A 22,860-nucleotide genomic window follows, 5' to 3' on the forward strand; every position below is an offset into this window, starting at 1 on the left:
TCTTCTGCAAATTTCCCTGAGCCATGTTGGGTTTATTTTAGGTCTGCTTCAGTGATGAGGTCTTTGGATCCTCTGTTTCTCTAGATATCTGACTTGGTAGGAGTTGATTGTTTTCTGTATTGATCTCCATCACCCTTGTGCTGAAACCAGAAGCTCTGTTTTTGTTCTACACCCCAAGCCCTTTGATTTTCTTAGAATTATCATTCATGTAAAATAAATAGATTGAAGTGTTTGCTCGCTTGTGCAACATTGCCTTAATCTCTCTCCTCCTACTGCCCTGGTTAATCATTACAGAGACAGCTGGGGCTCGGACAATCACTTCATCCTTCACTGTGAGGGAAGAGGCAGAAAGAAGATACTTCATTAGAAGAGGGACAAGTCATGAATTCTAAGGATCGGTGTGTGCAACTAAGTGATGGACACTTCATCCCTGTCCTGGGCTTTGGCACCTATGCACCTCAAGAGGTAATGTTAGTGGTGTTGGGGTTGAAAGATCTTAAAAAGCACATAGACCGAGGATGAGTGGAGTTTACCTAGGATGTGGCATCTCTTGAGTTCTTGTGTAACTCTGATGCAAATCTGGTTCCTTGTTTTAGCCGACTATAGCCAGTCCAGGTGCAGGAAAGAGGCAGACTGTATTCAATTTCAGGGCTGATCATGATCATGAGCTCAGCCACGGATATTTTGGGCACTATTTTCACTTCTGTTTCTGTGTGTTTTCCAGTCAGTAAGAAAAGGTGGGAGTTAGCAGTGAACATCACTGCTGGGAATGTAATGCTACTGAGCATGTTATAAAAACATATTTGTTGTCCATTTGTGTCTTTTTCTCTTCAGATGTGCTTACTTAAGTATTTGCCCATTTTAAAATTCTTCTATTTTGTGTTAATGTTTATGCAAGCAAAGAGTTTAGGATTAAGCCTGAGTGTCTTCATATGCGTATCCAAATTTCCATGCATTGTTTATTGAAGGTGATGTCATTTTTAAATGGATGGTTTTGGGGACACTGCAGAAGATCAGCTGACTGTAGATATATAGGTTCATTTCTGTTATAACTCTTTTGTTCTAATGGTCTCTGTGGTTTTATATCAGCACTGTGATTTTTTTTTTTTTTTTTGGATTTTTTTTTTTTCGAGGTATGGTTCCACTCTAGCTCAGGCTGGAGTGAAAACACCTGACTTGTTTCTTTTAGCCCTGTGTTATGCAATGAAAATCAGAAGTGAAATGAGATATCAGTTATCAACATTCATAAATCATTAATGCTAGTTGGGTTGTAGGAAAAGGGAATGCCTGTCCATTTTTGTTAGGACTGTGATTTAAAACCCTTAAGTTGTTAAAAAACTGAAAGTAGAGTTGACAATTATCTCACTTTATGTACATATTTAAAAAGAATGAAATCAGCTAATAAGAGATTTCTGCATGCCTATGTTTACTGTAGCATTATAAGCAGTAATTTGTGGAATCAGTTTAGGTACCCATGAATCAATGAATAGATTAAGAAAATGTGTTATATATACACTATGTCTCATTATTCATTCATAATGGAGAATGAAATCCTTGCATTTGCTGTAAAAAAAAAAAAAAAAAGGATATCACTCCTGGGTGTGTTTTGTGAAGTGAGTCTTACATCAGAAAACAGAAGCCACCTGTTCTCTCCCAGAATTGAAAGTCAAATCAAGTTGACTTGAATAGTGAATAGATATGACCAGAAGCTGAAACTGATAGTTATCTAGTTAGAAAGAATTAATTCTTGTGATTCTCAACACTGGGCAAAGGCAAAGGAGAGTATAGGTCTCAATAACCTATCATATTTCATAACATCTGAATAGGAATCAAAATATAAAGAAATGATAAGGAGATAGGAATGCTAATTACTTTGATTTGTTTCGTGGACATGTCATACCTGCTGTCAAAATATGCCACTGAATCTCATTAGTACACAATGTATGTTCATCAAAACAGAATTTTGAAAACATTCTAGTTTTAAAGGAAATAAAACATGTTGATGTGTTTATTCTTCCTTACTTTTATTATTAATCTATCTATGTATCATCAATTTATCTATGTACATATATGTTATATTGGCTGTGAGTTTCCTTGATTTGATGTTGATAGCAACTAGAGTAGTTTCTTTATTTCCAAAATTAAGGATACTTTCTCTTTTATTCAAGCTAATTTGTAGAGATATCACTGTGAGAAAGTTTCTAGAATGAGATTTATGAAACAATTAGTATAAATACTCTGATCTAGCTTGTCTTTAATCTCCATAGTACACAGTGTGTGTGAGTGTGGTGGACCTTCCAATGCATTATTTTTTGTTGTTTCTACTGTTTTGAATGATGTCTGACTATGTGACCCAAGCTGGCCTTGAACTTGCCATCCTCTGGCTTCAGCCTTCTGGGTGCTGGCTTTACTAGCTTTTGTCATCCACACGACTCCACGTACTACTCCTAAAACCAAGGAAATTACTGGAAAGGCAACATGACCCTGAGTTAAGAGAAAATGGGACCCTAAGGATGGTATGTGTATGGAATTGGCATATATGTTATTGCTGGTTTAATTTAAAGTACAATGGTACAAATGGTCCTCTGAAATGAATGTGGAGAATTGTAAAATTCACTTGCTGAAATGAATTTTGAACTTTAGTATTGTACTGTGACCACTTAACTATGTGGTTTTGGACTAATTATTTTTCTATATATTTTAGAAGTATCAAAAGAACAATTGTGAAGTTCTATAACAGAAGCTGGTAGAGTGGAGGGCAGAAAAACATCAGAGACCACTGAAGAATTACCTTTAGTAAATGAATGCATTTCATCTTAGAAAAATGAAAGCTGATATCAGGAAAGAGCAGTAGGATCCAAAATCTTGTGTGCTGTAATTTCACAGAACAACAACCTATGATTCAGAAATCCTAGGGGCTGGAAGGATAGCTTAGCAGTAAAGGTGTTGGTCTGCAAAACCAAAGAATCCTGGTTTGATTCCCCAGGACCCACGTAAGCCAGATGCACAAGGGGGTGCATGTGTCTGGAATTCATTTGCAGTGGCTGGGGCCCTGACATGCCCATTCTCTCTCTCTCTCTCTCTCTCTCTTTCTCCCTCTTCCTCTCTGTCAAATAAATAACTAAAAATAATATATTTATAAAAATAAAATATTTAAAAAAAGAAATCCTAAAATAAGGATGGAGAGATGGCTCAGTGATGAAGTGGTTGCCTGCAAAGCCTAATGACCCAGGTTTGATTCTCCTGTACCCACATAAAGCCAGATACACAAAGTCTAGAGTTTACAGTGGCTGAAGGCCCTGGTATGCCCACAGCCTCTTGCACACACACACACACACACACACACACACACACACACACACACTCTCTTTCCCTCTTCTCTCTGCTTATAGATAGGTAAATGAAAATATTTATTTTTAAAAACATAAATCCTAAACTAAATAGAATGTAATGATTGATTTACCTTTTTATTCTTTAAGTAAAACAGTACATATTTTTATCCATATTTACTAAACAATAATTATAAATTTTATTCTAACTATAATCTTCATAAAATGTTTTTACTTAAAGGCTGATGTTTTCTTTAATAATAGCATAATTTCCTGTGCATAGTTCTATATCCTTTCAGTAAATTATTTATTGCTAGTATTTTGTTTACTTCTGTTATGCAAGTAAAATGATGTTGTGAAAGGGGTTAGCATCACACATGTCTCTCTACTGAAGCTCCTATTAGCAAACTGAACTTTAGATGACACTTGAAAACATTGATTTTTCTCTTTCATGTTATGTAAGGATGACAGGTGTCTCTGAAATCTATAGACAAATGATAGGCCAATGTGTACTTGGTTTCCATGATGCAACCTGGAATTTGGGAATCTATTAAATCCTGATTTGGGGTTTGTGTAGCAAACTGCAAATAAAGTGTTAAGAATGCAGTCTGTAAACATCTTCCAGTTAAAAAAAATAGAATATTTTCTTTAAATTTAGTGTTTGGAGAAATTAGTATGTTCTGCAGACTCTCCTGAGAGAAGACTGACAGAAAATTATACACTTTCTTTTTTATGACACCTCATGTACCTTTTCTTCTGTAATTTTTATCTTTTAATATCTGTATGAATCAAATCACTGATCCTGAGGTGTTAGTACAGACCTTCATTTCCACTGACGAACCTGTGGTTGCCTGGACCTCAGTAGGAAAGAAATTAGCAAATGTGGATGCATTCTTTACTGCAAAAGTGGATGCATTCTTTACTGCAAATGTGATTCATTCTTTACTGCAATGGACAACTCATCCATGACATGGAAAACATTGATACTTAAGAAGGTATCTTTATTCTTGTTCATGAACAAGTTGTTAAACATGTTAATCTCTACTTCTTGTGTTTCTTCTAGGTACCCAAAAGTAAGGCTACGGAGGCTACCAAAATAGCTATAGATGCTGGGTTCCGCCATATTGATTCTGCATATATGTATCAAAATGAAGAGGAAGTAGGACTGGCCATCCGAAGCAAGATTGCAGATGGCACTGTGAGAAGAGAAGATATATTCTATACTTCAAAGGTATTGAACATATGGAGTGCAAATTATGAAAAATGTTGTCTTGGGGTATGTTTATATGATTAGATAGTAATTGTTAATGAATCGAAATGGTTCTATCTTTCTTTTATGAATACCGCTTACAGTGTTAAACATAAAAATAGACAATGTGTTTTTTCATCATTGCTCTTTCTTTTTAAAATTTTACTTAATTTTTCGAGGTGGGGTCTCACTCTAGCCCAGGCTGACATGTAATACACTATGTAGTTTCAAATTGGCCTCAAATTCACAGCAATCCCCCTACCTCCACGTCCCAAGTGCTGGGATTAAAGGTGTGTATCACCACATCTGACTTACTATCCTTAAATTTGTGAATTGAATGTCTATTTCCTTGACATCAACTCACAAAAATGTGACTGGTAATAAATAAGTAGTGAGAATTTACATGGACAAATTAAAGAAAATTCAGGATGAGTGGAATATTTTTCCCTTCAATTACTAATTTCCAATCAGTAGAGCTATACTATTAGTAATTAGTAAATTATAATAATTTACTAATTAGCATGTATGCCATTCTTTCACCCCTGCAGCTTTGGTCTACTTTTCATCGTCCAGAGCTGGTCCAAACTTGTTTGGAAAGGTCACTGAAGAAACTTCAATTTGACTATGTAGACCTTTATCTCATTCATTTCCCAGTGTCCCTGAAGGTAGACAATTTGCATCATTAAATATATTTCATCTCTGCTGTCAGTATGGTGATCTATTGTTCTTATTAGATGAGTTCAGCATCTATAAATTTATAACAACATAGTTTAATTAGAGAAAATACAACAACTATTTTATTCAAATAGTTGATTGTATTATATAAATGAGGAGTTTGAGAACTGTCTCTGTTTATCCATCTATTAGCTAGGTATTATTATAGAGTAATTTAGTTTTTGTTTCATGGATTTGGCCTTCAGGTAGTTCAAGTTCTAAATCATTAACATGTGGTAGCTCTCTTTGTTTTACAGTGTTAAACTTAATCTTTAAAACAACTTTGTTTGGTCATCTCTTACTTACCTGGCCTAAGCCATTCTCAAGCAATGGGACAATACGGATGTTGATTGTTGACTTGGGTCTATAAGGGTATAATGGTTGCCGGAGACCTTGGCCATGTCTTTGCCAACTTCCTAATTGAGAAAATGCCATTTACCTATAAATCAATTCATTCATACACTCTACAATAATCCAGTAATGACTAACTTATTAAAACATGATAGATATAAGAAAATGTATCCCTGTTACCCAAAGTCATACAACTCTTATCACACTTGGCAAGTATAATTATATGAAATATGACTGATTGATCTTAAAGAGATTTAGTTCCCTGCTCTCTATATACTTGTGTCTGTCAACATTGTTTCAAAACTGTATTTGCTGCATGATTAGTTCAATATTTACTTCTATTCCAGGCAGGAGAGGATTATTTTCCAACAGATGAACATGGAAAATTAATATTTGACTATGTGGATATCTGTGCCACCTGGGAGGTGAGTACCTTGATGATAGGTACAGAGGAAGTCCCGAGAGGAAGTGTGAGCTGTGGGCTCTTTCTTTGTAAGGGCTCTTTTGCTTTAACTGCTGGAGGTAAACATGTGATAGTAACGTAATAAAAGTGAGGGAAAAGATTTGGGGAAAATGATGATACCAAAAATATTATGATTTTCTATATGAGAGCACAGCATCTTTTCCCACCCCCTGTGTAACCCTACCATTTTGTTTATTTTGTTTAATATATTTTCTTCTGAAGAACCAACACCAATTAGGTTCATTTTTAGGCCATAACAATATTCTCACTAATAGCACAAATTTTCATTTATATCAATTTGTAACCCACTGTGTAAGTTACTTGCTCACAGTCTTTATCTTCCCAAGGCCATGGAGAAGTGCAAGGACGCAGGATTGGCCAAGTCCATTGGGGTGTCCAACTTTAATCGCCGGCAGTTGGAGATGATCCTGAACAAACCAGGGCTTAAGCACAAGCCTGTGTGCAACCAGGTGGGAATGCCCAGCCTCCTGTTCTTATTCTTCTTCTGATGGATGTCTATATGTACTCCTTGTAACATCTGTGTCTGTGAAGTTGGAGGTGCTGATAGCAGTGTTTATTTTTGGAACATATAGGACTCTTAATTGTATTTTTCTTGGCAAAGTCTTAGTGGAAAATGTTTATAAACCCCTTTTTAGGTTGTGTGAAGTTAGGAAGGTAAGAATGATCATTGGACTACAGTCATACCTCAAAGTGTCTTAAAATGCTCTTATGTGTGAACTATGAAGAATGAACCGAGTTTGGGTGGTCAAATCCACTGTGGGAGGAAAAATGCAAAGTTATGAAGACTAAAAAATGTATAATTGACAGCAAACAAGGATGCTGTGAAAATAGTGGACTATGGATGGTCAGAGTTAGTGGGTGTTCAGATTCTTCAGTTATTCTTTGGGTCATCTTTTATCATTTCTGGCCTGTTGGCCAGGGCTTAGCTACATTACACATAATAGAAGACTATGAAGGGTATGCTAGTGAGAGGGTGGGGGTTTCTGTTGACGGTGATAATATATAGGGACTAAATTAACACTTAGGAACTTGGAGCAGAACCTCCACCTAACCTTATTCCTGATCACATCGCAAATTTCCCTCTCAAATAAATTATGAAAGAACATCTAATTGTTTCCACAGCTCCATTCTCTGAATTAATGTTAATAACATGGAAATATACCATATTTTATTATACATGTATTTAGTACATAACAACATAGCCCTATTTTTTGAAACATAAAGTTGAAAAACAATGTGGTATTAATAATTCATCTACTGGAACTTCAAGATAACAAATTTAAGGCACTCATAATATCTGAAAGTATAACTAGCATTCCAAAGTTGTTGACATCTTACATGTTGTCAAATCTATGTGTGTGTTTGTGATTATACATACATACATATGTGCAAGTAGTATTTTGCTGAATTATTCACAGTTATTTGTTGATATGAATATCTTTTTCTAAATTAGATTTTCTAAATTTTTTAATAGATATGAACATACTTAGTATGTAAACAACACATGTTAGTGCCATCCTTTCCTTCTTCCCTGCCTCTTTCCTGAAGTGGCCCTCCTCCTTGGGGATGCATGTCAACCCCATGAGGATTGTGGGTCATGCACTGTGGGGCAGCCATCAGTTATGGAAGAGAGGCAATGTCTCTGTGCATAATGTCCCAACTGTGGCTTTAACAATCTTTCTACCCCCTCTTCTGAAAAATCCCCTGAGCCATGTTGGGTGCATTTTCATTCTACTTCAGTGATGGGCTCTTCAGAGCCTCTGGATCTCTGCTTTGGTAGGTGTCCTCAGTGTCTATCTCCTTCACCCTCATGCTGATATCAGGTTCACCTAGAAATCAGCATTCTTGCTCATTTCCCAAATTCCTGTGTGGCTTCAGTTGGAGCTGGGTGAAATGTGCTGGGTCATTTATCTCCTCAGGTCCAGCCACCATCTGTAAAAGAGAAGCAGAATCTCCAATGGAGAGTGAAGTTAGCATGGGTTAAATAGGATAACCATTATTAATTTAGAGAAAATTCAAATGGCATAGACTCTCTTATAGCCCAAGATTAGTTGGAGCTTGACATTGGAAAGCAAAATGATTATCTGGATATGATTCTGATTTGTTTCTGAATTCCAGATATGGTTTCCTTTCCATTGAGTAGATCAGTTAGCCAATCCAAGAGCAGTTGGTTGCCCACCATGGCTGTGTGCCACTATTGCACTTATATGAGCATCATGTCAGGTTGTTTGCTTCTGAGTAGCTTAGACTTTGAGTTGCTCAGACAGATGTTGGCCACTTTTCCCCTAGTAGCTCATGTAGTCCCTTACAGCACTAGATGGGCTAACTGGGGACTGGCTGTCTTATGGATTCCAGCCTGGTCTCTCCATAGTCTGTGCCCACAGCATATGGTGTCTTCAGCAGTAACGTCTTACCATTAACCTCAGTTGGGTAATCAAGTGCTCTGACAGAAGTCTGCTTGCTTGTTTTGGGAGAGCTAGTAGTTTTCTCCAATCAACAGCTCAACAGATTGTTGTGGATGTTAACCACTTCCTGGTACAGGGAACTACAGGCCAGCATCAAGGTAAAAGAAAGAAAAAGACAAAAGAAAGAGAAACAGACAAAATTTAAAGTTAGCCTTAATCTCACCCTCTCCAGGGCCCTTTGATTCACGTACTCCTCCTAAGGTTGCCTCACTTAGTACAATCCTTTCAGGATCCATTTATTTCCCTACAAATTTCATTTTTCTTTACCAGTAAATAGAACTCCATTTTGTAAATGTACCACATCTTTATTATCCATTCATCTGCTGAGGGACATCTAGGCTGCTTCCATTTCCTAGGTGTTGTGAATAGAGCAGCAATAAACATGTTTGTGCAAGTATCTCTAAGGTAGTGAGAAGAGTCATTAGGATATATGCCTAGGAATGGTATAGCTGGATCATATGGTAAATCTATTTTTAGCTGTCTCAAGAACCTTCACACTGATTTCCACAATGGCTGTACCAGATTACTTCCCACCAACGTGAAAAAGGGTTCCCCTTTTTCTGCATCCTTGCCAACATTTATTGTCATTTGTTTTCTTGATGGTAGCCATTCTGACAGGAATGAGATGGAATCCCAAAGTAGTTTTAATTTGCATTTCCCTGATATCTAAAGATGTAGAACACTCTTTTAGATGTTTATATGCCATCTGTATTTCTTCTGATGAAAACTCTCTATTTAGTTCCATAGCTTATCTTTTTTAATTGGGTTGTTTGATTTCTTATTGTTTTGTTTTTTGAGCTCTTTGTATATTCTGGATATCAATCCTCTGTCGGATGTACAGCTGGCAAAGATTTTCCCCCTTTCTGTAGGTTGTCTTTTTGTTCTATTCACAGTGTCTTTTGATGTACAAAAGCATTTTAATTTTATGAGATCCCAGTAGTTGATTAATGGTTTTATTTTCTGAGCAATTGGTTTATATGCAGAATATCATTGTCTAAGTCAATATGTTGAAGGATTTCCTCTGCTTTTTCCTCTAGCATTTGCAGAGTTTCAGCTCTGATATTAAGGTTCCAGACACATTTGGGCTTGATTCTTCTGCATGGTGAAAGACAAGGATATAGTTTTATCCTTCTATATATAGATAGATATCTAATTTTCCCAGCAGCACTTGTTGAAGGGGCTGTCTTTTCTCCAATTAATGTTTTTTTTTTTCCTTTGGCATTTTTGTCAAAAATCAGATGGCCATAGCTTCCTGGATTAACATCTGGGTCCTCTGTTCTGTTGTCTATGTGTCTGGCTTTTTGCTAGTCCCATGCTGCTTTTTGTTACTATGGCTTTATAATATACCTTAAAATCAGGTATGAGGATACTACTAACATTATTTTGTTGCTCCAAGTTGTTTTGGCTATTCAAGGATTTTTTTGTGCTTCCAAATGAATTTTAATATTGTTTTTTCTATTTCTGTGAAAAATGCCATTGGAATTTTAATGGAGATCACATTTCATATATAGATAGTTTTGGTAACATTGACATTTTCACAATATTGATTCTTCCAATCTAAGAACAAGGGATGTCTTTCCATTTCCTAGTGTCTTCTGCAATTTCTTGCTTGAGTGTTTTAAAGTTCTCATTGTAGAGATCCTTCACTTCCATGGGTAGGCTTATTCCAAGGAACTTTATTTATTTATTTATTTATTTATTTATTTATTTATTTGAGGTAATTGTGAATGGGACCAATTCTCTGAATTCAACCTCCATATGTTTGTTGTTAGAATATAGGAAAGCAACTGATTTCTGCATGTTTGTTTTGCGTCCTGTTTTGTTCCTAAAAGTGTTTATCAGCTCTAACAGTTTCCTAGTAGAGTCTTTAGGGTCCTTTATATATAGAATCATATCGTTTGCAAATAATGATAATTTGATCTCTTCCTTTCCTATTTGTATCCCTTTTATGAGTGTCTCTTGCCTTATTGCCATAGCTAGGACTTCCAGTACTATATTACATAAAAGTGGAGCAGTGGACACCCTTGTCTTATTCCTGAATTTAGTGGAAAACCTTCAAGTTTTTCTCCATTTACTACTATTGGTCTGTAATTTTCTTTTTTTGTTGTTTTTTGTTCTGTCTTTGTCTGGTTTTGGTATCAAGGTGATGCTGGCTTCATAGAAGGAGTTTGGTAGAATTCCTTCCTTTTCTATTTCATGGAAAAGTTAGAAAAGCAGTGGCGTTTTTCCAGTGAATCCATTTGGGCTTGGTGTTCTGATCAGCTGTGCTCAATACCTTGCTGCTTGGAGCTGAGTATGTTCTCTAGAGGGTCTTGGTGCTGTTGGTTGGGGATGGGAGAGTGCAGGAAGCCTGGAGTTGTACTGGAACTGCTCACCTGGTCCTGCCCATGCCTCCTTCAGCAGCTCCTCTGCTATCTCTGCTGCCCTCCCCGCCCTCAGGCTTCTTGACTTTGCAAGGAGGTGGATGAGGGTGGAGAATCCCCTTGTTTGGTCTCTGCTCCTGCAGCTGGGTGCCAGTGGGCAGGCGGATATGTGTGGTTCTTCCAGATTGTGTCTGGGTCCACAAGCACCTCAGTGGGATTCTGTATAGTTTCCTCCTTTCTGACAGATCTTAGTCTCTCATGCTTCTCTGCTATAGCTGCTATAAACATATACACCTTCTCTTTTTGGATGAAGAGTGGATTTTGCTGTGGTTTTTCTTAAATCCCTCCCTAGGCTGGATTGGTGTGACTCCTATGCAGCCATTTTACCCAGAAGTCTCTCTAGGTCTTTTAATCTAGACTTTACTATCATTGTGTTGTACCTTCTATCTAGGAAGAATGTTTCAAGCACTGTGGGCTGATCAGCAGTCACTTACTTTAATGGAACACAGCTGCTTCACCATTGCAAGGTTGTGGATGCTAAATGTTCTGAATGATTCACTGAGTTAGTGATAAAGATTTTGTCAAGAATATGTCTTTAGAACATTGTAATACTCAAGTTTACCCAGCTAAGTCCCATGACATGACATGTTACAGCGAAGAGATCTGCCGTAAGCACCTGCTTTCTTCTACTGCACTTACTAGGATGGTGATGTATGGTCAATTGTTAAAAGAGGAATCCGTTTTCTGGCCAATTTTCACATAATATTTGAGAAACCATTAATAATTTTGCCTCAATTAGTTTTTTTGAGTGGTTTGAAATTAATGGTTTTCACTTTTAGCTATCCTGTTTACTTTTATTACCTGATTGTTTACTGCAAAGACCCATTTATAGAGTTTAGGTAAACTTCAATTATTTATATAAGATATAGGATACATTAATAACATTTTTTTACCAATGTTTGAAGAAATGAAGTTATTATCAACAGTGTTACATAGATTTGTTCTCTCCCTCACTCTTTTGTTCTTGCGGTGGTTTGATTCAGGTGTCTCCCATAAACTTAGGTGTGCTGGATGGTAGGTTCCCCAGCTGATGACAATCAGAAATTAAAGCCTCCTGGAGGTAGTATATTGTTGGAGGCAGGCTTATAGGTGTTATAGCCAGTTTCCCCTTTCCAGTATTTGGCATACTCTCCTGTTTCTATGGTCCACCTTATATTGTCCGGGGGTGATGTCCACCCTCTGTTCATGCTACCATTTTTACTGCTGTCATGGAGCTTCCCCTTGAGCCTATAAGCCAACATAAACCCCCTGTTCCCACAAGCTTTCTTAGTTGGGTGATTTCTGTCAGCAATGCAAACCTGATTGCAACAGTGAAGTGGTATTGAGGAGTGGCGTTGCTACTGGACACCTGACTGTGTGGCTTTGGCCTTTTGTGGAGCTGATTTTCAAGAGGAATGTGGGAGGATTTGAAACCTTGGCTTAAGATGCCTTGCAGTGCTGTAAGTACAGCTTGATGGACTACTCTGTTCAGAGGTGAAAGGCCTGAATGCAATAAGAACTATGGACTGTGAGGTTTGGCTTATGAGGGTGAGAAAGAACTTTGCTTGGACTGGGCTAGTAGTTTGTGTTAGGCTTGCTGTTATGCCTGTGTCCTGAGAAGTTGCTCAGGGTTGCTTTGTGTAGAAATGAACTCATGTAAACAGAGGGATATGGCATAGAAAAAAAAATCTTTGGGTGAACTTCCCAGTTCAGCTGAAATTGAGAGATTACAACGTTTGAGATTGGGGCAGCTGATCTGCACTGGGGCAAGAGGAAAAATGTAGACTCTTTTGAAGGGGCCTGAGTTCTCAAGGAGTGTCCTATTCTTCAAAGTCTGCTTTATTTCCATCTGGATTAACAAGTAGGGACCCTACCTGGTATTGTGGAGTTTAAGAAATACAGGAAAGAGAGGGTCATTGACTTTTCAACATGGTCTTGTGTTTTGGAAATGGCCATGGACAGCGTTAAGCACGTTTGCCGAATGCCTGCATGGAGACCCCATGGGGCCATGAGGATGAATTGTGGCTTGCAGTGGAGACCCAGTGGAGATGCTGGGACCACAAGATGGCTGCCCTGGAGAGCTTCCAGCCCCAGATGATTTTTTCCAGGACTGTGTGTAGCCTAGCTGGAGGGGCAGAATTGGAATACCAGAGACTTGTTGTTGGTTAGAATTACCAGACTTGGGGATTTGTCACTGACTAGAGTTGTTGGACTTGAAGCTACAGAGTTTGATGTTTCCCCTGATTATTTTAAAACTTGTATTGGTTGAATATTTCTTTGCTCTGACCCATGTCATCTATAATAGTATGAATGATTATTCTGTGTCATTATGGGTTTTTTGAGGTTTTTTTGGTATTATGTCTCAGTTAAAATACCTTGGACCATGGGGATGTATGAATATCATTGGAATTGAATAAAAACTATGGGGACTTTTTAAATTGTATGAATGTATTACATTTTAATCACATGTGGTTATTAGTTTATGGGGTCCAGGGGCAGAATGTGGTTGTTTGATTCAGGTGTCCCCATAAACTTAGGTATTCTGAATGTTAGTCACCCCAGCTGATGGCAATTGAAAATTAAAGCCTCCTGGTGGTGATGTATAGTTGGGGGTGAGCTTATGGGTATTATAGCCAGTTTCCCCTTGCCAGTGTTTGGCACATCCTCCTGTTTCTCTGGTCCACCCTATGTTGGCCAGGGGGTGATATCCACCCTCTGCTCATGTTCCCTTGCCATCATGCAGCTTCCCCTCGAGTTTGTAAGCCAAAATAAACCTCTTTTTCTTACAAGCTGCTCTTAGTTGGGTGATTTCTACCAGCAATGTGAACCTGACCGCAACAGTTCTCTTTGGGCTTCTCTTTCTTTCTTATGTGATTTCGTTGATTTTTGTTTATTGTAACAGGATTGATTCAAATAACTTTTCTTTTTGATGTTGAAATCTACCTGAAGGTTACTACTGAGATTTCTACAAACTGCTACTTTACTCCTTCCAGCTTTCTCTCATGAATATTTGACCAAACTATTGTTTCATTGCACTCTATTAGTCAAAGCTTGTAAAATTCATTTTCTGCTCTGTATCTACAGTCAGTCACAGCTCTGCATAGTGGACACAGTTATTTTCATTTTAGACTAAGTGTTTTTCATATCAGAAATGTTTTCTCAAATGTTTGCAGCTAAATAAATATTATTTTTAAAAATGTAAATCAGGGTGGGGCTATGTCAGTCAGCAAAGTACTTACCTTGTAGGCATGAGGACATGAGCTCAAACACCAGGTAACAATTCTGGATGTGGCGGCGTACACACACATATGCACGTGATCTAGAGCTGAGGAGGAGAGACACCCAGCTAGTCTAGCCTACTAGGTGACCTCCAAGCTAATGACAGGCTCTGTCTAAAAAGGAGATGGACTGTGTCCCTGAGTAATGATCCTTGAGGCGGTCCTCTCTGGATTCCACATGCATGTATGCATGCACACACATATGCACGTGCATCCTCCATATGTGAACTCTCATATACTTGAACATATGCACACATGCCTACATACACGCACATATATGAGATAATGAATTGGAACATGGGTGAAGGAGGGGAAGATAGGACTTGATATGGCCAAAATACTCAAAATATATTACAATACATCTTTGTGAAATCTATCACTATCTATAATGCATATGTACTGATCAAATGTATAAAATCATAACTTAATCCTGATATTTCTTTTTTAGCTTTTCTTGCTTTGGGAGCATCTTTTGCATTGTATGTGTTTTCATATGTGGGAGTGCAGGCACATTTGTCCTAGCATGAGTGTGGAGGTTAGTGGATGTTGTAGTCAGCCCCACGCTGCTGGGACGAACTTCCAAACCAGACACAGTTTATGGGAGGAAGGGATTTACTGAAGCTTACAGATTCAGGAGAAGTTCCATAATGACAGAAGATGCTGGCTTCCTTTCACAGATCCACACAGAGAGAAAAAGCCACCACGAGCTAGCCAGCATCACAAACAAGCAAGTACAAGATGGGAACAAACCCTGGAGACCCAGGCAGAACTCAGTTTGCATGCCTTAAGCTGAATTTAGACCTGTGCTGGACCCCAGGATCCACCCCCAGTGACACCTCCTGTAGCCAGACAGCTGGAGATAAGCTTTTTAATAAAAACACCTGAGTCTATTGGGAGACACACATTCAAACTCTCAAGGAGGACAATATGCACCTGTCAGTCCAGGCCCTCCAAATGATTTGAAGCAGGGTCTCTCATAGTTCATTCCTCCACTGACTGGGCTAGTTGGCCTTTGAGGTTTGGGGACGTTCTCCTGTCTTCACCTCTCATCTCCCTGTAGGCACTTTGGGATTACAGAGGCCTGCCCTAGCTTCCAACTTTTACAGAGGGTCTAGTATCCAAATGTAGGTGTATTCACATTTGCACAGCAATAGTCCACCTCAACAAAAGAGCTTTACTCACAAAACCCCAATTTCGTGGCTCCTCGGTTTTTATTTATATATTTATTTTTGAATAGAGTCTTTGTAGCCAAGACTGGTCTAGAACTCATTATGTAACCAAGGTGGCCTTGAATTCTTAATGATTCTTTTGCCTTGCTTTCATAAGTGCTGGGGATATAGTCATGAGTGACCACCCCAGGCTTGATGTTCCATATTTAATTCAATTTTCACACCGCACACATTTTCCTAATTTAGTTTATCTTGCTTTTTAATATTTTTTATGTAATATGAGAACCCATGTAATTTGATATCTTTCAATTTCATCCATCTATAGGTAGAATGCCATCCCTATTTCAACCAGAGCAAACTCCTGAATTTCTGCAAGTCAAAGGACATTGTTCTGGTTGCCTACAGTGCACTGGGAAGCCATCGAGAAAAACTATGGTAATGTGGTCATGGGAATCAAAACTAAAGACAATTGTTGATTAAATATTTCTATCCTTCAATTCTAAGTTTTCTGGAGTTTGTTCTGAAATAGCTAGAAGCAGGGACAATTTGGTGCTTTGGAAAGGATAAAAAGTGATAATGGTTTTGAAGGTCAAGGGAGCACATTTGGAAAGCCCTGGTCTGTGTGGCCACCATCATAGGTACTGGACATCAATTAGGTAGGAAGAAACATTCCATTCAGCATTTCTGTCTTTCCCTCCAGGGTAGACCAGAACTCCCCATTTATGTTGGCGGATCCAGTTCTTGGTTCCTTGGCAAAAAAATACAAACGCAGTCCTGCCCTGCTTGCCCTCCGTTACCATCTGCAGCGTGGGGCTGTGGTCCTGGCCAAGAGCTTCACTGAGGAACGGATCAAAGAGAATGTGCAGGTATTGGGTAAGGTTATGGAGGGGAGGTTTCTACACTAAGTCAACAAAAGTCTTTTGCCAGGTGGCAAACATCTATGAGCCTAGTTGTTTACTTTCTACTTCTCATTCCTAAAACAACTGTGCTGTTTGCATTGATGGGTAGAATTTGGATTGGGTTGAAAAGAAATTTTGGTTTCAGCATTGCATTGTCAATGTACCTCTAATTGAGCAGGTGACATGTCTTTCCTCTAGTTTCTGAAATGAGGGAGAGGAACTGGGTAAAATTTAGCCTTATAATTACTTGTGTTTTATTTTACATTTTTCTGGCATACACATACATTTTAATAGCCTTTAATTAAATTAATTTATTTTATTTTATTTATTTTAATTAATTTAATTTAATCCCTTTGAATTTCTTGTTATATTGAGTATCCTTTCAAATCTTGATCATTTAAAGATTGATAGCCTTTACACCTTAAACAGGAAGTCATTTTGACCATTAGTAATAGTTGTGGTAAAACCAGTCCACCCCAACGTATAAATTCAAATCAAGTATGTATGTCTCACATAATCCTATGGTTAGAATTTCCCATGGCTCACCTCAGTCATGTTATTCTTTTTCTAGACTGGCTTCTGTTTTGTATCTGCAGTGGGGTCTCATGCATTTGAAGGACAGTGTAGTCCATTAGCTCCTCAAAGAGACATGGGCTGGGTGGTTGTCGGGGGAGTTCTGACTCCCCTTTTCTACAGCTCTTCATACTCCAGCCAACTACCCCTGGTTTCACTTCATCAGATTCCCAGTGTATTTCTGACTGTTTGGAAAGTGGTTTCGTGTCCAATCTCAGATTAGCACATCACATGATTTTTTTCTGTAAAATTAAATTGGTGAGTGTTTACTGGGGACCAGGGAAGTCTCAAGACACGTGGAAACAGCTTCTCCTACCTGCTAATGCAAGTAGCTCTACATTCACAAAGGAGCATGTACAATGGGGTATGTGAAGCAGAGAATACATTCTTACAGTCTTTCTATTCCAGTTTTTGTATTCTATCCATATTTCGTATTCATCTTTGTATTTTGTATTCTGGGGTTTTAATGTTTGTTGAAGTGTTTTCTCTCAAATTCTCCTTTTGTTCTCCCTTTACATATTAAATACTGTTACTAAAATGAATTCCTCCACTTAATATATTAAAATTCTTCTTCATGGATCTCCTTTGTGACTGATGGAACTCATGCTTCCTGTAGTGGTTTGAATCAAATGACCTCCATAAACTCACGTGTTCTGAATGCTTGGCCCACTGCTGATGGGCATTTGGGAGGTGGCACCTTGCTGGTGGAGGAGTGTTGTTAGGGGTGCACTTAGGGGTGTTACAGCTAGCTCACCCTTACCAGAACTCGGCCTTTCACCTACTACTGTTTTCCGCTTGCTTTGGCAGAGGAGGTGTCCTGCATCTGCTCATGCCATGCTTCCACCTGCCACCATGAAGCTTCCCCGTAAGCCCATAAGGCAAAGCAAAATCTGTTCCTCCCACCAGCTGCTTCTGGTCAGCTGCTTTGTAAGCAGCATGAGAAGCTGATTGCACTGCTGTACATGAACATAATATCATTCTCTATTTTCCTTCCAAAATATTATTGTCTTTCCTTTAGTGTTTGGCCTTGAAGTTCCACCTGAATTGTTGGTAATACAATTTCAAATTTGGACCAAAAAACAATTTCAAAATAAATAACAAATTTTCCCATCACTCAGAAAACGTCTATATTCTGCCATCATTAATACATATATTTAATTTTGTATATTTAATCTTGCTTTTGTCTGTTTTCTTATCTGAAAGTGTGTTTTACCACCCTGAATAACATTCTCCAAACCCTCAGTCTTACCGAAGCACATTTTGATTATTCTTTATGGTTTTCAATTTATGGTCATGACAAAAAGTTCCAATTATTTAGCTTGCCTTTTACAAATTAAACTAGACTAAATGATTTTTTCACACTAAGAAAATTGAATATACTTACTTTGATTATTCATGAAAGCAGATAAATTTGTTTAATTGGTGATATTTTCTTCATCTTTTTTGATGAATTCCATATATCCAGAAAAGAGTATATAATATTGTAATAAATATCCGTTACTCAAAATCATTAGTTGTCATATGGGTGCTACCATTTACCTCTTTCACTTTTTTTCCTTATTGCTATTTGAACTACTAATACTATAGATTCTTGGGCCATTTGTTTCAACATCTTAAAAAGATCATCTAATTCATTAAATTAGCAAACACTTATACAAGATGATCTTAAAGCCTCCTCTTGGTTCATTTGAATAAGATATCACTCCTGTTTATAGAATACTTGTTTTAAATTGTGGTATAAAAATACATTTTCATATTCCAATTACTTATTTTCGGAACACAGAAATAAAACTATTAGTGATAATTACTGAATCATGTTACACATTTAAAGAACTGCTTGATTTGTTTTGTATAATATAAGTACATTGAGTCATCTTGTTTGAGTCATGGTGGATTTGTTAATTAGTCTCTTGGTCTAATATGTTTTATCTGCAAAGCTGAACTGTTTTAATATAGGGACGGATTTCCAGATATTTTACCCCTGGTTTTCATCATGTGTTTTTCCTGAATCTCTCTTTAATTTTGAGCCTTCTCAGATGTTTCAAATATTTTGTCTATACCACCCAGTCTGATTCATTTAAAATATACGGATTGGCAAATATGCAATCTAAATATGATAAATGGTTTCCTATTTGATAGGTTTTTGAATTCCAGTTGACTACAGAAGACATGAAGGTCATTGATGGCTTGGACAAAAATCTTCGGTATTTGTCTGCTAAAATGTAAGTTACTTTGGTAAACATGTTTTACTCAACTTATCTTCTGAAATATAACATGCTTGTTAAAAGTTACTTCAATAAACATAAGAAATACAGAGATCACTTTAAATCATGAATGAGAAAGGAGATTTCTGGAAGCCTTTCTGACTCCTCAGAGTTCTGCTCTTTGTCACAGCAGCAGTAGGTTAGTGGACCCAGGGCCAGTGTGACCTGCTGCACCTGCACCTCTGCACCTGTTTCATGGAATGTTCTGGAACAGTCTATATCATTGCTGAATCTTCATGCTCACTGAAGGCTTCTGAATCCGAATGCCTTATGGATATATACTTTCACTATTTTAATGAGCCTATTGAAACAATTCTAAAAATCAATTTTATGTTTCTTTTCCTCAATACCTTCTTGATTCCTGATCGTGTTTAATGCATGGCCACCAACACTCCTCCAGTCTTTCCTTCCTTCCCTTGCACAGTTGTCCAGGGTGTAAACTGTATTTATGTTGAGAACATCTGGCCTTATGCACTCACAGAAACACTTTAATCCTTTAATCATGTTAGTGAATATTATTGTACAGAGATCTTCTATAGTTATTTCCTCAGATAGGGGTTTCATGTTATACATAAAATTATATTTCAGGATAAAATACAGTATATGGTAAATAGTTATGAAGTGTTTAATTAATAGAATTTAAATTAAGTTGCTTTCATTAATCTCTACTTCTCAGAAATATTTGTTATTTCAGAATATTTGCTTGGGCTTGTTCTTTTGAAACAATGCCACTAGTTACTGCTTTCAATGAAAATGTGTAATATGAAAGGATTGGTTATGGGGCTTGAGCGGTAACTCAGCCAATAAAGTCTCTGCTTTGCATGCACAAGGATGTAACTTGATTTTCAGAGCCCACCTAAAAATGCCACGCATTGTGGCACCTCTTTGACCACTGCTGAGGGTGAAGCAGAGACAGGTGGCTCCATGAAGTGTGGCCTCCCTAACCTCACTAGGCTGATATGCAAGCTCCAGTCCAATGAGACTCTGCCTCTTAAAAGGTAGCTTGTGGGCTGGAGAGATGGCTTAGCGGTTAAGTGCTTGCCTGTGAAGCCTAAGGACCCCTGTTCCAGGCTTGATTCCCCAGGACCCATGTTAGCCAGATGCACAAGGGGGTGCATGCATCTGGAGTACGTTTGCAGTGGCTGGAGGCCCTTGCGCTCCCATTCTGTCTCTCTCTGTTGCTCTCAAATAAATAAATAAAACAAACAAACAAACAAAAAAAGGTAGGTTGTAGCCATGAGGAATGACACTTGATGTTTTCCTGTGAGGTCCCTGTGCACTTGCACACACAGGCATACCCAGGCACATCCAGGCACACACACCTGCACACATACAGTCTCATACACACACATGAATATGCACACAAACACATTTAAATAACAAACAGAATTAATTGCCTATTTGGTGTTTTGATAGATATATGTGTGAACATTTGTCTTCATTTTCTCTGTGTTGCATATCAAGAAAGGGAATATAATTTGAATAATTTATTGCTTATTAGTTTAATCTGCAATAAAAGAATGTTTATAGAAGTCACACAGGCAGGATATAGGCTTTCTAGAAAAAAAAAAATTTAAACTTCACCCTAAAAGCAACTTTATAGTAACCACTCATGGTACAAACTGAAATATCAAATGCGTTTTGCTTTGCTCTGTGTTTCAGTTTTGATGGTCACCCTAATTTTCCATTCTCTGATGAATACTAACATGGAGGCCTGTTCTATGCCGTCTGCTGGGAACTCTGTAGGTGGACAGAGCAACGGAGGGTTCTTGGAGCTGAAGAGCAGACACTCACTCACCTTTAATCCATGCTGTTTGCAAGCCACACCTGCTGAAGCTGCATCCACAAGTGGAGAAGCAAAAGTACCAAATATTTGCCTCAGTCTAGAAAAATAAATATGCTTTCTCTAAATGTTTGTCAAGGGCAGTCTGCATTACCTGACTATTTGGTCTTCTCTTGACTCATTAGGAACTCAATATGATTTGCCTCCAGGTCTGTTTGCATGGGGAGGGTAGACAATAATGTCATTCCGCAGACATCTCTGGCATGGGTAGGATTCTCATCCTATGTGGAGGTAGCACTTAGAAGGAACAAGAACACGCAGCCCAAGAGACATATATATGGGAAGGGTGATCAAGAGATCCAGGGCTCCCTTCCAGCAGGTTGAGTCAGAGCTTCAGGAAATGGGACACTGAGGTCTCCCTGTGGGAGGCTCAGCCAGGGGTGTGAGGGAAAACCAGCTTGCAAGGGTTAAGAGGGCTCAGAAATGGGGAGTGTGAGGATGGGCATGCCGAGCATGTCTCTGCCTGGGAAAATACTGATAAATATTCCTTTGAAAGTATATTCAGCTGGGGCTGGAGAGATGGTTTAATGGTTAAGGCATTTGCCTGCAAAACCTAAGACTCAGGTTCGATTCTCCAGCACCCATATAAGTCAAATGCACAAAGCAGAGCATGAGTCTGGAATGTGTTTACAGTGTCTGAAGGCCCTGGTACACCTATTCTGTCTGGCTCTCAAATAAATAAATAAGTCAATATTTTTTTAAACACAGTATATTCCATTGACAAAAGGACACTTTGCACCTAGCAGTGTGTTTCAGGCGTAAAACACAAAGATATGCCTGGCAACAACAGCAGAGTTTTAGGTAGTAGGTCTTTTTACTGTGCTTGTATATTTATTTAGTATTTTCTAACATCTTTTCAGATTTTTTTTTGGTCAATATATTGAAACCTATTTTAAAGAATATCTTCTCCATGTCAAATCAGTTTACTGGATCAAAGTCAGCCTCACAAGCTCTAGAGGCCTGACTGAGGCAGTAAGAGATTAAGCCTAACATTCAAAAATCTGAAAATATGTTTTCTCATTCCAACTATTCACAAGAAAGGACCAAAATCTTGATAATGCTTATAGGTCTGACCAGGGTGAGAAATGAAAAGTTGTCGTTTTGAACCTTACAGCTAGGAAGAAGGTGAAAAAGTGAAAACATACAACTCTTTTTGGCTCCCTCAGAAAACAGCTGACAGCTCAGACCTGAGACCAGAAACTTAAGGCTCCAGGACAAAGCATCACTCGGGGTACACTGAGTATTCTGTTTTCTATATCCAAACAGCACTCCAAAGGAGAAAAGCTATTGTAACAACCAGATCCCCCTGTCATCTCCAGAGCCTGCTGGACTCTCTAGAGGGCAGAGAAAGTCGCAGCCTGTAATCCCTCCGCCTTTTCTATCCCCAGCCTTCTCCCCACTAGCCTCCTGAACTGAGCACTTGGGTGGGAGGCTATTAAGAGGTAGAGGTGAAGGTCACATTGCTCAGCAGCTGACCTGAGGCTGTCGATCGCTTCCTCCTCCTCATGCTTCAGTTCCACATCAACAGAGTCCTAAGTGACAGATGACAGCTGTGTCTGAAAGAGCTTCCTGTTGCTGTCCCTACTTAAGAAGCAGCTGTTAGGGCTGGAGAGATGGCTTAGTGTTTAAGCCCTTGCCTGTGAAGCCTAAGGACCCCGGTTCGAGGCTTGATTTCCCAGGACCCACGTTAGCCAGATGCACAAGGGGGCGCACGCATCTGGAGTTCGTTTGCAGTGGCTGGAGGCCCTGGCGCACCCATTCTTTCCCTCTCTCTCTCCCTCCCTCCCTCTCTCTCTCTCTCTCTCTCTCTGCCTCTTTCTGTCTGTTGCTCTCAAATAAA

General features: G+C 38.5%; 1 protein-coding gene across 1 annotated transcript; it reads left to right on the forward strand.

Annotated features, from left to right (window-relative positions):
• Positions 1–344: 344 nt before the first annotated feature.
• Positions 345–20,998, forward strand: LOC101613930 (estradiol 17 beta-dehydrogenase 5-like). The gene is made up of 9 exons (XM_004662410.2): positions 345–465; positions 4,393–4,560; positions 5,127–5,243; positions 5,991–6,068; positions 6,454–6,576; positions 15,767–15,876; positions 16,142–16,307; positions 19,053–19,135; positions 20,840–20,998. Exons 1-9 carry the CDS (start codon positions 382–384, stop codon positions 20,880–20,882), a joined length of 972 nt encoding a protein of 323 aa, XP_004662467.1. The 5' UTR covers positions 345–381; the 3' UTR covers positions 20,883–20,998.
• Positions 20,999–22,860: the final 1,862 nt, after the last annotated feature.

This window comes from Jaculus jaculus, chromosome 15 (genome assembly GCF_020740685.1).
Source record: "Jaculus jaculus isolate mJacJac1 chromosome 15, mJacJac1.mat.Y.cur, whole genome shotgun sequence".
Classification (NCBI taxonomy): Eukaryota; Metazoa; Chordata; class Mammalia; order Rodentia; family Dipodidae; genus Jaculus; species Jaculus jaculus.

Excerpts from the sequence above, each read along its gene's own strand:
- LOC101613930 (XM_004662410.2), top strand. The coding sequence starts at position 382 with ATGAATTCTAAGGATCGGTGTGTGCAACTAAGTGATGGACACTTCATC. Across the intron at positions 466-4,392 it reads GCACCTATGCACCTCAAGAG|GTACCCAAAAGTAAGGCTAC; the intron begins GTAATGTTAGTG and ends TGTTTCTTCTAG. Across the intron at positions 6,577-15,766 it reads ACAAGCCTGTGTGCAACCAG|GTAGAATGCCATCCCTATTT; the intron begins GTGGGAATGCCC and ends ATCCATCTATAG.